General features: G+C 41.9%; 1 protein-coding gene across 1 annotated transcript; it reads right to left on the reverse strand.

Annotated features, from left to right (window-relative positions):
• Window positions 1-7,326: 7,326 nt before the first annotated feature.
• Window positions 7,327-11,884, reverse strand: LOC136857602 (uncharacterized). The gene is made up of 2 exons (XM_067136386.2): window positions 11,830-11,884; window positions 7,327-7,894 (listed from the first exon to the last, which is right to left on the reverse strand). The coding sequence occupies exons 1-2, from the start codon at window positions 11,834-11,836 to the stop codon at window positions 7,464-7,466; spliced, it is 438 nt and encodes a 145-aa protein (XP_066992487.2). The 5' UTR covers window positions 11,837-11,884; the 3' UTR covers window positions 7,327-7,463.
• Between the last annotated feature and the right edge of the window lie 4,947 nt (window positions 11,885-16,831).

Raw genomic sequence — 16,831 nt, forward strand, 5'->3', positions numbered from 1 at the left:
TTCCATATTATTTTCATCGTAGATTCTGTGTCTAGTCGTCTACATCACTCCAAGATTTGTGGACCATAAGATACCTCCAGAGAGATGAGCATTACATGGTAGTATATTGTGTCATGCACCGGGTGTCACAAATTCTGATGTTGGTGGAAGTTGTTTTATGAGGCAAAACTAAGAGATCGGGTAAGTAAGAGGAGAACGATTTTTAAAAAATTTGACCAGAACAAGAGATATTCCGCGGATATTCTTTCACTCCATATATAGCGACACGAAGAATAATCAAATTCTTGTCAGGAATGGTTGTGGAATACCTTCACTAAAAATGTATTTTGTAAAAACCTCTTCAGATATAATCTTCAAATTTTACAACAAGAAATGTTACACCGTATTTATAAAATTCTACGATGAGACTACCCAATTACACACAGGAACCTAGTTCAGTATGATACATAAAGAACCGTACAACACAGCGCAAGGTACAGCCATATTGTTTGCACATAAAGGGAGTCTTGAATTGCTCTACATGATCGGTTTTTATTTCCTGATTGTGCAAAGTACTCAAGATTTCACACAATGTCAAAAAATTCTTTCCATCTTTTGGATTCCGTCAGATGCAGGTATTTAGACAGACAATTACTAATTACAGTAAAGCCCCGACTATTCGTAGAATTGGGTGGCAAGGGTGACGCGGATAGCGAAAATTCCGAATAACCCTAGAAATACAGCCATTCTTCTATGTTCTCTTCGTCGACATTCTCAACCCCCGGAACGTATGTCACTAGGTCAACAAGTGCAGCGGACAACATGACTTCATCCTCTTCTTCACAAATGTTTTGATTTGCTTTGTTGGCTTGGATTAAAATGTTTTCTTGAGCTTCGTAATTTAAACAAATCGCGGCACCAGCGGATAGTCGGGGCTTTACTGTATATTGCAATGAATAAGCCTGAAATAAAGGTATTTTATTTTTTCAGGCAGCTGTATATCCCCATATGCATTAGAATACCTATAAAAGCATTCATTTATTCAAGCGTTTTTTTACCCAAACTTTATCTCTTTTCGAACCACTGTTCTCTATAATCCACATGTAATTTTGTACTCTCAAATATATTGTTTCTTTAGCATCAGGTGGAAAATTCGGTACAGGCCCATAGTTCAAAGCAGAATTATTTGTAAAATTAAGCCTGATAGTATTTATCCAAGTAGGTCTAATATTTTAAGTGGCACAGTACCTGAATGAGCATCTCCCGTCATATCCAAGTTCTTTGAGATGCGTTTCTATGCCGAATACTTCCACATGTCTTCCGTTTTCTTTAGGACAAAATGATATCAAACCCTCTATCGTTGAATTTCTCAACACATTGTTTTAATTAGTAACGATTTTCCCCTTCGTTGAATTCTCCTAGAAACAAATGACCTGCACAGAGTAGAAAAAACTGTTTGTTTTACAAGTTCTCTTGGAAAAGACCTACAGCCATGTTGCTGCAATGTGTTTACTTCCCGTCAGCTGTCAAGAGGTTATAGATCATGGACGAAGTGATATAAATTTATTTGTTGTTGTTTAGGTCATCTGTCAGTAGATTAGTTTGATTCAGCTCTCCATGCCACCCTGTCCTGTGTTACACTATTCATTTCTATATAACTACTACATCCTACATCTTCTCTAATCTGATTGATACGTAAGTCTACCCCTGCCGTTTTTATTGTCCACACTTCCCTCAGAAACCACCTGAACAAGTCCTGGGTGTCTTTAGGTGTGTCCTATTATTCAATCTCTTTCTCTGTTCAAATTCCGCAACATTTATCTCTTCGCATCAGTTCGATTCATTATTTCTTCATTCGTGATACGATCGACTTAGCTCATCGTCAGCATTCTTCTGTAACACCACATTTCAAAAGGCTCTATTCTCTTCCTTTCTGGCCTAGTTATCCACCACGTTTTACTTCCATAGAATGACACGCTCCAGTTGAAAGTATTTAAAAACGTCTTTCTAATTCCTGTACCAATGTCCGAAATGAGCAGATTTCTTTTCCTAAAACAGTTCTTCCTTTCTTGTGCTAGTCTCAATGTTATGTCCTCCTTACATCTGCCATCAGTAGTTATTCAACTACCCAAGTCCTTGAAGACTTTATTTCATAACTAATATTTGCTGCATCACCAGATTTCGTTCGACTGAACTCCATTACTTTTGTTTTGGAGTTGTTAATTTCATCGTATACTCCTTCTCCAGCACTGTGTCTGTACCATTCAGTAATTTCTCCAGATCTTCTTCGGACTGAGATAGAATAACACTATAATCGGTAAATCTCAGAGTTTTAATTTCCTCTCCTTGTATTGTGATTCCTTTTCCAAATTCCCCTTTTATATCCTTTATCACCAGTTTTATATAAACATTAAAAATGAGAGGGGATATACTGCAGACTTGCCTCAAACCTTTCTTTATTGATGTTTATTTTCTATAGCCTTGGTGATTCTTATCACAGCAGACTGATTTTGTAAACGAAGTATGAAAAACGTACTGGACTCGCACGGTGTCAGAGGAGTGGCCTTTGGTTTAGAGGACGTGAATCCGGTCGTGCCTGCGATTTTAATTTTGCCTATTTTAATCCTCTAGCTCGAGAACTCGGTGTTTATCTTACCACAGATCTTAATTTATACACCTCAAACTGCAAAACACCATATAAACAATGAATTGTGAATACATTCCTCGACATAGGTTTGGCATCCGGCCGTAAAAATGGGTACAATCCAGACAAAGTGCTTCTTCGGGTAATTGGGAAACTTCCAGGAAGAAGAAAGAGAAGAAGAAAAGTAAGAAAAGGAAGAAGTCGTTCACCTCATCATATACGAGGGTAAGTCAATAAGTAAGTTTCCCTAAAGTTATGCAGGGAATAGGTAAGGACAGATCAAGATAAAAAACTCCTTTTTTAAAAGGATTACTCCTCTACTTTTCAATATAATTAGCAAAGTTATTCAAGCATTTTTCAAAGGTAAATTGAGCGGCTCTTTTCCTTGACAATGGAAAGAATCGTCCTGTTTGTAGAACGTCCGTAACTGATTCAGTGCTTCTAGTCTGTTCTCCAGTACTATTTCATCAAAGTTATTAACCAATGTGTCTCTTGTTGATCAAGAGCAATTGCGCCCTTCTGTTTGGAAGGTTGCTCCCGCCTCAGTAAATTCACCCCACGTCTCTTATTGGACGGACATCACCCTTCGTATTCAGAAACAACTCTCCTGTGCATATCGACCAGTTCCGTGTTTCTGGGTTGGAGATTTATGTGGAGAGCGTCATCACTTTTGCGTGGACAGAAAACTGACACTATGGTAACTAGGCAGCCAGTGTTCGTTATCTCTCTATACTAAGTCTTAATCGTCTTCCTCACGTTATCACCTCGTGCCAGAACTCAACTACTACTGAAATGTTTTCATTCCTCCCCTGAAGAGGAAGGCGGGTCTCTTAGACGGTGACGTCGCACAGTGGGTAATTTCTAGCATCCAAACCAAAACCAAACCCCATGGCACTACAGCCCTTGAAGGGCCTTAGCCTACCAAGCGACCGCTGCTCAGCCCGAAGGCCTGCAGATAACGAGGTGTCGTGTGGTCAGCACGACGAATCCTCTCGGCCGTTATTCTTGGCTTTCTAGACCGGGGCCGCCATCTCACCGTCAGATAGCTCCTCAATTCTAATCACGTAGGCTGAGTGGACCTCGAAGCAGCCCTCAGGTCCAGGTAAAAATACCCGATCTGGCCGGGAATAGAACCCGGGGCCTCCGGGTAAGAGGCAGGCACGCTACCCCTACACCACGGGGCCGATTTCTAGCATCCAGCCGGCCAATAATATTTTCAACCCTTGTCTTTGGTTCGCATTTTCTATGAGTCGTGTATATAAGGCTCTTGGGTACAGTAATTAAGTATTGAAAAGTCGTGCTGTCTAAATACCTAATCTCACCGAAGGCCTAAAGTGGCTCTCCTCCGTTAGGGCATCATATTCTGGCGATGCGAGCGCGCAGTTATTATTATGTGAGGGCTCAGTAAAGACGACAGAACTAAATACGTCTTTAGCTTGCAATGTGATTATATTAAATGAAGGTATTTATTTTATTAAGTATGTTGCATTTTCTGAAAATTACTATATTGTTGTCCGCAATATGCACTTAAAATTCAGGTACACGGTGTCCCAGCGCTATCTAATTATACATATTTGAGCTGACTTTAAAAATGTATTGTCTTTGATTTCCGTCTTTTGGATGAGTTATCTATACTTCAATGAATAGAAAACTGTGACTTTTTTCTGAGACCAGGCGCGACCATGAGAGCAATTAATTTTTTTCAAAAGCCATGTACTCTGTAACCCGGAGGCCGGTTTTCGAGCTGTTGAGGAACAACAGGGAATATAAGCGGAACGATGATATTGCGAATGTTGTAATTGAACATTTAGGCTTTGAGGATTGTTCTGAGGATATATACAAGTCAATAAGGAAATCTGTCAGTAGTTTGTTTGCTAAAATTCGATCACACTGGACAAAATATAGTAGAAAAGGGGACAAATTTCTGAAGTACAATAAAAGTTGGCTCGAGCAGAGAATGAGCCTTGCAGAAGGACGTGCATCATAACAATGTTAGGATGAGCCTGCCAGTACTATAGCTCATTCCATGTTAAGAAAACAGTATTGTTCTTATGACAACATGGTTGCCATATCGAACGGCTCCGCTCAACGCCATCACGGGAAAACGGCGGCACATAAATTTGTGAAATTAAGTATGTAAGTTCAAGACAAAAGGCTGAAGAAACTAAGCTACAGATTACTTTTATGAACTAAAGGGGACGTGGGGTTTACAGGGGCCACTTTTGGTTTGTACAGAATCAGAGGTAAAATACGGCACACAAGAAACCTCAGCACTGAAGTATAAGGCAAATTGCGAGAGAAAATAGACAAATAATTTTATGGGCTCGAGGGGCGGGTGATGTATTTAATTGCATTTAATAAATTTATACAGACATTAAAAGCTAGAAAACAGACGCAATAAATAAATACTCCAGATGACTAAAAAAGATCACAGTATTCATGTCAAAGAAATAAATCACACACGTAGGCTTATCGCACAACTCTCACTCAACACAATACATTTACGCACTGATTTAAAGAATAAATTGCACACGCAATAAATAAATACTGTTTCGATACAGAAGTTCAGGGAGGAAACACGTCTATTGGTTGATATCCGAAGCAAAGTGCTGGCAATACCAATGATGGAAACGGCTAGAAGATTTTTCAGAGAGGCTTCCACTTCTGAAGATATCACTGGAGTAAAATTTAATAAACCATCTACGTGCCATCGTAGAAACTCTTTCGTGTGTGTATGCCATTGATAAAGTGACATTTGGCATGTATGAAAAGGAAAATATACAACTGTACTTACAAAAATACAAATCGTACTATATGCCTGTAACTTTGCACAAACTCCTGGTTCACGGAGAGGAGGTCATTAGGCACTGTATTATACCTACAGGACAACTCTACGAGGAAGCCCAGAAGACCAGGAATAACGATAATAGGAAAACTTCCATAAAGACACAAATACTGAGCTTTTCCATACGCTGCTTATATCATCGGACTTTTATATTACCAGCTTAGGGAAATCAAGGAGGAGGAAGTTGATTCCGATTTCACGAGAAGTGCTCAACTTACTGTCTGAGCCTCCTGTATCTGGATCTACCGAAGGAGATAATGACAGTGATGATAGCGATTCTGATGTAACTGCATCTAATGAATAAATAGTTTGGCAGTTACATGTATTCTTGTATCTCTTTTTCAACATTCTAAACAGCATGTCCCACTATTAACATCTATTCAATTTCTTAAAGCTATAACGAAAAATTATTGAAATTACAAAGATTACTAATGATTCCTTCCCTCTTCCTTGTTTATCCCTTCCAACCTTCCCATCCCCCAGCAAGGCCTCTATTCAGCATAGCAGGTAAGGACGCCTGGGAGAGGTACTAGTCATTCTCCCCAGTTGTATCCCCAGACCCAGAGTCTGAAGCTCCAGGACACTGCCCTTGATGCGATAGAGTTGGGATGCCTCGCTGATTTCGAGGGAAAAACCAACCCTGGAGGCTAAAAGGATTAAGAAAGAAAGAAAGAAAGAAAGAAAAAAAGAAAGGTTACTAATTCTATTCCCGGCGTAGTAATTTGTTCTTTGTACTTGATTGACCACACACTTAATTATCTCCAATATTAGCAGTTACATACTAAGTTTTATGTAAATCAGTCCATTAGTTTCCGAGATACGATTTTTGGCCGGCTAGATTCCTGAAATTACGCAGTGTGCGTCGTCTCTCAGACCAGGAGATTTGTTACGGTGAAGGAGGTGCTTGGAGAAGGTGAGGCGGTTAGCGGCCGGGGCCTATAAAAGGAACCGTCTCGGCATTCGCCTTAGAGCAGAATAATGGAAAACCATGAAAAAACATTATTAGGACAGCCGATCGTCTCCTGAATGCAGAAGCGTAGAACCACGGTAGTGCCGTGGCCACCCTTTTTGTGCTCGGTTTGTCGGTTTAAGTGCAGAGCTGTCGAGTAACGGACCAGTCGTGGCCACCTGTTTGACGATACCTACTTTGCATTCACCGACGCGAGGATTCTGGCTTCTATATACAGTACATACAAATGGGGCCGTGTTTTAAACGGGTATCCACGGTCTTCGACTAACGTTTCCTATAGGTCACAGCAAAGCACGATAACATCGCAGACAGCAGAATTGTTCTCATCATACGTACCGTATCTTGAGAAACACTTTGGTCATAAAATTGTGTGCTAAATAGGCGACCATTTTGTTGGACGTAGATCTTGATAAGTGGGACTATTTTGTGACATGTATGGGAATGTTGTATGCTGGATCAGCTGCCATATTGTTGGACGTAGTTCATGATGTTCCTTATTTCTTTCGACCCCTTTCATGCTGCAAGAGGCTAGCAACATAAAATTCTGTAATCGCTCCAAACCCAACAACATATGATTATCAGTGTAGGTGAGAAATTTACACAAATGTATTTTGCCCACAGGAGCAGATCACTGGAGTAACGTCCACTCACGACAGTTCATCCATAAACTTCACCATTTTGCGACGGTCGCAGTGCCAATGTTCTGGTTTACAGACTCAGACACTTGAGCGCAATCTATCGGCGTGACAACACATTATCCCATAGACAAGTTAAAGTAATATATATTCCTTTATAGGGAGAAATAAAGGGAAACTGACTTGTCTGACTAACTCTTGTATATAATTATCATCGATGTTAATCGGACAGGGAAATATATCCAAATAAATGTTTGAAAGGAAAAATTCTAGATTTTATTTTATATTAGAGCGTCAAGAACCGATCATACAGTGTGCACAATTTTGTTTGTTATTTTAAGCAGAATTAAGTAAGAATAGATAAAATGTTAGTAGTTGAGAGATCACGGCTTAGGCATAATCACAGACTTGGATGGCGGCGTTGAAGACGAGACCTGATGGACAGGTGAAAACTGTACCTTTCCCTGTGGTCAGGTCACACTTGACGAACTTGTGTGTGTCCTTAGGGTAGGGCAAGTGCCATCTGTCAGCCCTGGCAGCTGCGCACAAGTTGGATGGATCAGGCTGGTGGTTGTCATTGTCACCATCATTGTGGTGATGGTCGTTATTATGATCATCATGATGGTGGTGATGATCCCAGTCATCGTTGTGGTGGTTGTGGTGGTCCCAGTCATGATGGCCATGGGGGTGATGTTTGCCTACTTCTTGAGCGTCCTGGGCGGAAACATCTTCTGAAACCTGAGCTGGTTGTTGCTCAGCGGTATCCACGGGAGTGGACTGGACGTACGCCAGTGCTACCAACACACACACTACGAGAAGGCCTGAAAAATAAATAAAAATATTGATGAATATAATAAATACTTATCGAACAAAAGAGGTGAACAAGAAGATCTAGAAAGGAAAGAAAGGGCAATTTTGGGACCCCGAAAGAATAAAGATATTTGGATGAAAACAGAAATGAAGACATCTACTGCAATATAAAGAAAATTACAGATATAGTTAAAAGAGGAAGACTATAATTTTTTAATGGTCACCTTCACAGGATGAACGACAGATTAATTAAGAAGAATTTTGATTACATCTCCAACATAACATTCCACCGGTAGGCTGGAGAAGTGCGAAGGCATCTACACTGACTGACAGAGCAAATGCAACACCAAGAAGGAGTGGTCAGAACTTTATGCCAATTGCAGGGTAGACTGACGTCACTGAGGTATGCTCATGATGTGAAATGCACCGCTGTGCTGCGCACGTAGCGAACGATAAATGGGACACGGCGTTGGTGAATGGCCCACTTCGTACCGTGATTTCTCAGCCGACAGTCATTGTAGAACGTGTTGTCGTGTGCCACAGGACACGTGTATAGCTAAGAATGCCAGGCCGCCGTCAACGGGGGCATTTCCAGCAGACAGACGACTTTACGAGAGGTATGGTGATCGGGCTGAGAAGGGCAGGTTGGTCGCTTCGTCAAATCGCAGCCGATACCCATAGGGATGTGTCCACGGTGCAGCGCCTGTGGCGAAGATGGTTGGCGCAGGGACATGTGGCACGTGCGAGGGGTCCAGGCGCAGCCCGAGTGACGTCAGCACGCGAGGATCGGCGCATCCGCCGCCAAGCGGTGGCAGCCCCGCACGCCACGTCAACCGCCATTCTTCAGCATGTGCAAGACACCCTGGCTGTTCCAATATCGACCAGAACAAGTTCCCGTCGATTGGTTGAAGGAGGCCTGCACTCCCGGCGTCCGCTCAGAAGACTACCATTGACTCCACAGCATAGACGTGCACGCCTGGCATGGTGCCGGGCTAGAGCGACTTGGATGAGGGAATGGCGGAACGTCGTGTTCTCCGATGAGTCACGCTTCTGTTCTGTCAGTGATAGTCACCGCAGACGAGTGTGGCGTCGGCGTGGAGAAAGGTCAAATCCGGCAGTAACTGTGGAGCGTCCTACCGCTAGACAACGCGGCATCATGGTTTGGGGCGCTATTGCGTATGATTCCACGTCACCTCTAGTGCGTATTCAAGGCACGTTAAATGCCCACCGCTACGTGCAGCATGTACTGCGGCCGGTGGCACTCCCGTACCTTCAGGGGCTGCCCAATGCTCTGTTTCAGCAGGATAATTCCCGCCCACACACTGCTCGCATCTCCCAACAGGCTCTACGAGGTGTACAGATGCTTCCGTGGCCAGCGTACTCTCCGGATCTCTCACCAATCGAACACGTGTGGGATCTCATTGGACGCCGTTTGCAAACTCTGCCCCAGCCTCGTACGGACGACCAACTGTGGCAAATGGTTGACAGAGAATGGAGAACCATCCCTCAGGACACCATCCGCACTCTTATTGACTCTGTACCTCGACGTGTTTCTGCGTGCATCGCCGCTCGCGGTGGTTCTACATCCTACTGAGTCGATGGCGTGCGCATTGTGTAACCTGCATATCGGTTTGAAATAAACATCAATTATTTATCCGTGCCGTCTCTGTTTTGTCCCCAACTTTCATCCCTTTCGAACCACTCCTCCTTGGTGTTGCATTGTCACTGTCAGTCAGTGTATAATGACTGAAGATCAAAGATGTCAGCATAAATAAGAGGGTGGCCTTCCGGCGACAAATCATTTCTTTGGATTTTTCGCTCCAGCAAATTCGACGTCACCCTCAGAGGGCGTTATCAAAAGAAAAGAGCAGGTGATTATCCGGCATATGAAGAAATTCTAGGAAGACAATAGAGGTATTGCACCGTAATCTTAGGTTCTAAGAGGTCTATAGTTAGTCAAATTCTTTAATAAAAAAACGTTTCATGTTTACGCCCGGAAAGATTCTACTTAACATTTGTGGTCATATTTCAATTAATCAATTCTCGTGGAAAATAAGCCTTCGGTACTGGCTGTTCTAGCTATGATATTGCCATTGGTAAGGTGTGTCTTAGGAGCTATCAGGCTGTTGTCGCATTTCGATGAGTATCAACGTTTCACCTACTTTAAAGCAGACATTTTCAAGTCGATCTAAACTTATTGTTTGAAAACCATTATACATTATTGTCCGGTTTGGACCATTTTATAGTTATATGCATGCTTTGCAAGCTTACCGACGTTTCGAATACATCACATTGTTCATTGTCAAGAAGGCTTGAAACATTCGATTCAAGGCAATCAGCCTCTCCAGGTAGCTAGATATTGAGTACCTCGCTGCCTAAGTTTATATAGGACCAAGCTACATGTCGTCAGTCATCCAGGGTCCAATTAACAAGGTCACACTTCCAGTTGAGACGCTGTGCCCGGTGTAGTGGTGTTAACAAGGGCACTCTGGTAGGTCTTCTGCTCCCATAAACAACTCACATTAAAGTACGCAGCACTGATCTGCTGGATATGCGTCTGGTAGCTCCAGTGTTTCCGGACTAGAAAGCAAGAATAATGGCCGAGAGTATTCATTGTGCAGACCACACGTCAGCTCGTAGTCTGAGCAGCGGTCGCTGGGTAGGCCATGTCCTTTCGAGGCTGCTGAGCCATTAGGTTTGTTTTGGGTGTGGGCTTTCGTATCTCCTGCATTGAATGTGGATGTGATTTGAGCGAGTGTGGGTGGTTTGGAACTACGAACAAATTCTCGCCAGGCCTTCGATAAGGTATTCCCGATACACATGTGACACTGTCGATCAAGGATTGTTAAATGTCCACACAACTCCGACAGTGGAATGTTCCATGTATCTGGTCCCAGCTACTATATTCCGTTCGAAAGACGATCATTCACGACACCGTGCCACAATTAGCACAGGTGGTGTTTAAACTCATTCTTGAGATTTCAGATCACAACTAATACGTGCATGGGTACTTCCAAGACGTCACGATACTGTGTCGCCCCCGATTATTACCTTTAAATGCGTATCTTTCGTGTCGATTGGGGAAGGTTCCTTGTGAGCCGAAGTCCAGCACTCTGCATCTTAGCATCTCATTCCAGTCACTTTTTATTCCCGTTGCTCACGGCAAAAATGTTTCGTAAAACTTTTTGTACAACTAATTTTATAAAAATATGTCGAAAACAAGTTTTGTTTTATTTGATAAAATCCGTGGAAGCATCAGGATGGTCATGTATAAACTAACTTGAACAAAGATATGTATGTGCTGACAAGAATTGAGTTCTAAGCCCATTTATCTTCGCCTACACTTCAGCCTGGATTGTGTTCGACGGAACTTGGGACAAAAATTCGACGACTGAGTTTCTTCCTCCCTTCATGCATTTCTGTCGTGATACAATGGAGTTTTAACCTCATAAAAACACGAACAGCTTCCTTGGTCCACCCGGATCCTGCCACTTTAGAAGTGTTTGTTCATGTTTACCACCGCCGTCTAGATCCTCCTGTGATGATTAAAAACGAATAGAACATGTCCTATTTTATGAAACGTTTTATTAACGGTTTTATAAAACTTGAATTTGACCGTGAGCAACAGCAATGATATAAAGTCAAATTATTGTACAATGAATGAATTTGAAGCACAGTTTTACCATGAGCAACAGGCATGAGTATTAACATTAGAATTAAAGCCAAATGTCTCCCTTGATCATCGTAATTTATCAGATGAAAACTCCAATGCGGTTTCCACTGGGATTCATAGATCGGCAGTCCGTTGAAAACCCAATAGCTGAGCTAATCAACTGCGTTTATGGTGTCCCTCAAATGAGCATAATTTTCTCCCGAGTTGTATTGAATGGCTTGTTGAAAGGAGATTATCTACTATGAAAACGTTCTGTTAGAATGAAGCACTTACCTTTCATGGTGAAGTAAAGCTTGTGTTAGTGAGTTCTACTTGCATAGTCCACCGCCAAGCTTAATATAGTCATTATCTTACATTATATCTCATGTTTTTAATCAGAAAGTGACAATTGGACGTAGTATGTCTTATCTTGTTATTAATCAAGTGGTCAATATGTCAATCACATCGCAATCACTTCAGAATCATGATAACTGTCTTTCTGACGATTGGTATTCCTGTTAGAAAGATCCATAATCTTCAATTCATTTATGTTAAGAAATATCCTTCTTCATTAGCACGTATTAGCCGAATAAGTTTGGTTACATATTTCTCCTCATACTTACATTTTTGGAAAAGTATGGGTGTATTGTTATTTATTGTTAAGCCTAAAAGGTTTTTTGTTTTAATCTCAAACGAAATGAATGACTTAAAATGATTATATAAAATCTGGAAACGGTGTGAAAAATCAAGTCTAGCTTTTGCTGATGATTTAGCGATCTTTTTTACATGCCCTTCCTGAAGCCAACCCTATATGGATGGATGTAATCGCTATAGCGTGTTTCTGTTGGTGGTTGATAGTGTAGTGTTTTGTCTGAATATGAAGAGGAAAGTTTTGGGACAAAACAAACACGAGGCCCCCTGGCCCGAAGAATTCATCAGATGTGATTAAAATCCCCGACCCAGCGGGGAATCGAACCCGGACCCTCTGAACTGAAGTCCTCAACGGTGACCATTCAGCAAATGAGTCGGACAAGGGTGACGTTCAACAAGTTTCCAACTTCTTTGAAACTATCTACGAAGGGAAGGAACGGGAATTTGCCACCTGGGCGACAGTCTTAAATGTAGTTCAGTGGTGAATGTTAAAGGCACCTTTTTCGCAGAATGTTTAAAATCCCACGGGAAGGTCAAGTCACAAACGAAGACGTACTTAGTCGAGACCTAAAATTATACGAAGTCCTTAACCTATTTACGTCACAACTTCCAAGATGACGAATAAAGTCTGCTACAACTGATCATAGATAGTAAGAGAGTAGGACATACCAGCAGAAATGAAATACTCAAGCATTATTAACACGGTAAGAGAGAAAATACTCTTCTAGTACGACCATGTGCAAAGAAGAGTAGAAGGTCACTTGCCCAGGGCAGTAGCAAAGGGGCAGAGGAGAGAAAGAAAAAGCCCGAAAATGACCTTCGATCGAAAGATCAAAATGCACATGACAGGTTGCTATGAAAGCGTCACGGTCCCACATAAGGGGCAAGACTTGGAAGAAGAAAAAGAAGAGTAACAGGAAGAAGAAAAAAAATAATTTTTTTATTATTATTTAGTGTGAAACAAAATCTTGGATGTACATAATACTACAGGACAATAAATAAAAAACTATTAGAATATCAAGGTGTTTTGCTCAATCCACTGAAGTGCGGATGGAGCAGTCAACAAAATGTCACTTGAGGGCATTCATTCATTCTTTCATTCATTCATTTATTCATTCATTCATTCATTATGTGCTCGATAGTCTGTCGAGCCACACCACAATTGCATGCAGGTGAATGCACTCTTTGGTAGGGGTTAGCCACATCTCGTATCATTGTTTGCTGACCATCGCATAACGTTGTAGAGGTCTTTTCACAGACGATCACAATCCTGTAAATATTTATTATCCTGCACAGCAAAATATCATCCGAGAAAATCCTTATATGTGATTACAGTTCTTTACTCATATAATACATTATATAAAATAAGGAATTATAAAGGTCCAATGATACTCATCATCATCATCATCATCTGTTTACCCTCCAGGGTCGGCTTTTCCCTCGGACACAGCGAAGGATCCCACCTCTACCGCCTCAAGGGCAGTGTCCTGGAGCTTCAGCCTCTTGGTCGGGGATACAACTGGGGAGAATGACCAGTACCTCGCCCAGGCGGCCTCACCTGCTATGCTGAACAGGGGCCTTGTGGAGGGATGGGAAGATTGGAAGGGATAGGCAAGGAAGAGGGAAGGAAGCGGCCGTGGCCTTATGATAGCTACCATCCCGGCATTCGCCTGGAGGAGAAGTGGGAAACCACGAAAAACCACTTCCAGGATGGCTGAGGTGGGAATCGAACCCACCTCTACTCAGTTGACCTCCCGAGGCTGAGTGGACCCCGTTCCAGCCCTCATGCCACTTTTCAAATTTCGTGGCAGAGCCGGGAATCGAACCCGGGCCTCCGGGGGTGGCAGCTAATCACACTAACCACTACACCACAGAGGCGGACTCCAATGATACTACCGCCCCTAAATCAGTACTAGAGATATAGCAACCCGTTTAACCACCAATTTATCTAATCCAATAGCCGTTATTTTATGTTAGTATTGTCCCTTGATATAACTTATCAAAAGCCTTGGGTAGGTTCAGTAGCGATATAGTCCATTAGTTCTCTTCAATCTAAAATATCTGCTATAACTTGTTGGACTCCTCAAGAGTGAGCCTCATTGGCTTCTCAACTGCCTTCTGTGAAATCAATTTCCAATTTCTCAGACGTATCTAATATACCAAAATGTATCCATAATTTGATTTCGTGGATTGCAAATGTTAAAAATATTCAAGCGCCTTAGGTCTTTTCAGTCGCGAAATACGAGCGTTTCGCCTCACTGTGACAGTGGAATAAAGACAGGTATTCTAATATAATTTATAACTAAGGACGATTGCTCTAATTGTCATGAGTCCGAAAACGTTCCTACCACTTATTAACGACCATCATGACAATCAATTACAAGAAAGAAAAAATGAATACTGTACGTACTGTAGTGGATATTTTTGGTCTCGGCGTAAACGACGCTTTTTAGGGATGACTGCACATTGGATCGATGCTGAAATAATGACAAGAAAAACTAGAGTCAAAGCATTCCATAGATTTCCGGTATCTTATGTTTTGTTTTTAATACAATTCCCTTTACGACGCACCGACACAGTATGTCTTATGGAGACGATGGGATAGGAAAGGGGTGGGAATGGGTAAAAAGCGAACGTGGCCTTAATTAACGTACAGCCTCAGCATTTGCCTGGTGTAAAAATGGGAAACCATGGAAAACCATCTTTCGCACTGCCGGCAGTGGGGTTCGAACCCACTATCTGCCGAATGGATACTGATAGCTACGTGACCCAAGCCGCACGGCTAACTCGCTCGGTATCTTATAATTTAAGGAAAATTGACTATTTTTGTTTTAGATTCCAATTAGATACTAGGTCCAATAACCGACAAGGAGTTCAAGTTTACAAAACCCATATACGACTTACAATTACTGTTATTCTTGGAGGTTGACTATGTAGTCATGATTTGTTCGTGACTTGAGAGACCTTACGTACTGCCACTGCTGTATTCTGAAAATCAGTAGTGTTGCATTTGTTAGTATTAGTAGAGCATGTAGAGTAGAGGATAGGAAAAGACAGGTGGAACAGGGTCATGGGAAGGAGAAAAGGGAGGAGGAAGTAGCTTCTGCAGCTATCAGGAAAGATAGGGCTGACCAGAAGGAGAGGGGATCAAATGAGGTGGGTAGGGTTAAGGCTCTGGTCATGGGGGATTCCATCGTTAGACACGTGGGGAAAGTGTGTGGAGGAAAGGGTACCAGGGTAGAGTGTTATCCAGGAATTAGGTTGAGGCAGATGTTGAGGAAAGTAGGAGAGAGGGAGGAGGGGAGGGAGAAGGTGGTAGTGTTTCACGTTGGTACCAACAACGTAAGGCAAGCTGATATAAGTACCAACATAGTTGGAGATGTGTGGGACCTGGTAAATGCAGCACGGGTGAAGTTTAAGAAAGCGGAGATTGTTATTAGTGGAATACTGTGTAGAAGGGATACTGACTGGAGGGTGATTGGGGATTTAAATGAGACTATGGAGTGGGTATGTGGGAAACTGGGAGTGAAATTTCTAGATCCTAATGGGTGGGTAGGAGATAGGGATCTGCGCTCAGATGGCCTTCATTTAAACCGCAGTGGTACGTATAAGTTAGGAAATTTGTTTGGAAGGTAATAGGGAGGTACATTCAGGGAAACGGGATGGCCTAGGGAGCGGTGATAAGGGAACAGGGAACTGGAAATCAAGTAGGGATGACATAAAATTGCTAGTGTTGAACTGTAGAAGTATTGTAAGGAAAGGAATAGAATTAAGTAATTTAATAGATATATATTTACCAGATATTGTAATAGGAGTTGAATCATGGCTGAGAAATGATATAATGGATACAGAAATTTTCTCACGGCACTGGAGTGTGTATCGTAGAGATAGGATAGGAAGGGTGGGAGGGGGAGTGTTCATTCTGGTGAAAGAAGAATTTGTAAGCTACGAAAAAGTTAAAGATGAGACACATGACATTATATATGTAAGGCTTTTCTAAAGATAATAGGCAACTTGATATATTTGGAGTGTACAGATCGGGAAAGGGTAGCACTGACGCGGATACGGAATTATTTGATAGGATAGTCAGCTATGTGGGAAACGACATGGAAAGAAATGTGATTGTAGCGGGAGATCTGAATTTGCCTGATGTCAATTGGGAAGGAAATGCGAACGACAGGAAGCATGACCAACAAATGGCAAATAAGTTAATATGGGAAGGACAGCTGATTCAGAAAGTGATGGAACCAACCAGAGGGAAAATATCCTGGATGTCGTGCTGATAAAACCAGATGAGCTCTATAGGGAAAATGAAGTAATAGATGGTATTAGTGATCATGAAGCTGTTTTTGTGGTAGTTAAAAATAAATGTGATAGAAAGGAAGGTCTTAAAAGTAGGACTGTTAGGCAGTACCATATGGCTGATAAAGCAGGCATGAGGCAGTTTCTAAAAAGTAATTATGATCGGTGGAAAATGGTAAATAAAAATGTAAACAGACTCTGGGATGGGTTTAAAGAAATTGTTGAGGAATGCGAAAACAGGTTTGTACCATTAAGGGTGGTAGGGAATGGTAAAGACCCACCTTATGATAATAGAGAAATAAAAAGACTAAGAAGGAGGTGCAGACTGGAAAGAAATAGAGTT

This window comes from Anabrus simplex, chromosome 1 (assembly GCF_040414725.1).
Source record: "Anabrus simplex isolate iqAnaSimp1 chromosome 1, ASM4041472v1, whole genome shotgun sequence".
Lineage (NCBI taxonomy): Eukaryota > Metazoa > Arthropoda > Insecta > Orthoptera > Tettigoniidae > Anabrus > Anabrus simplex.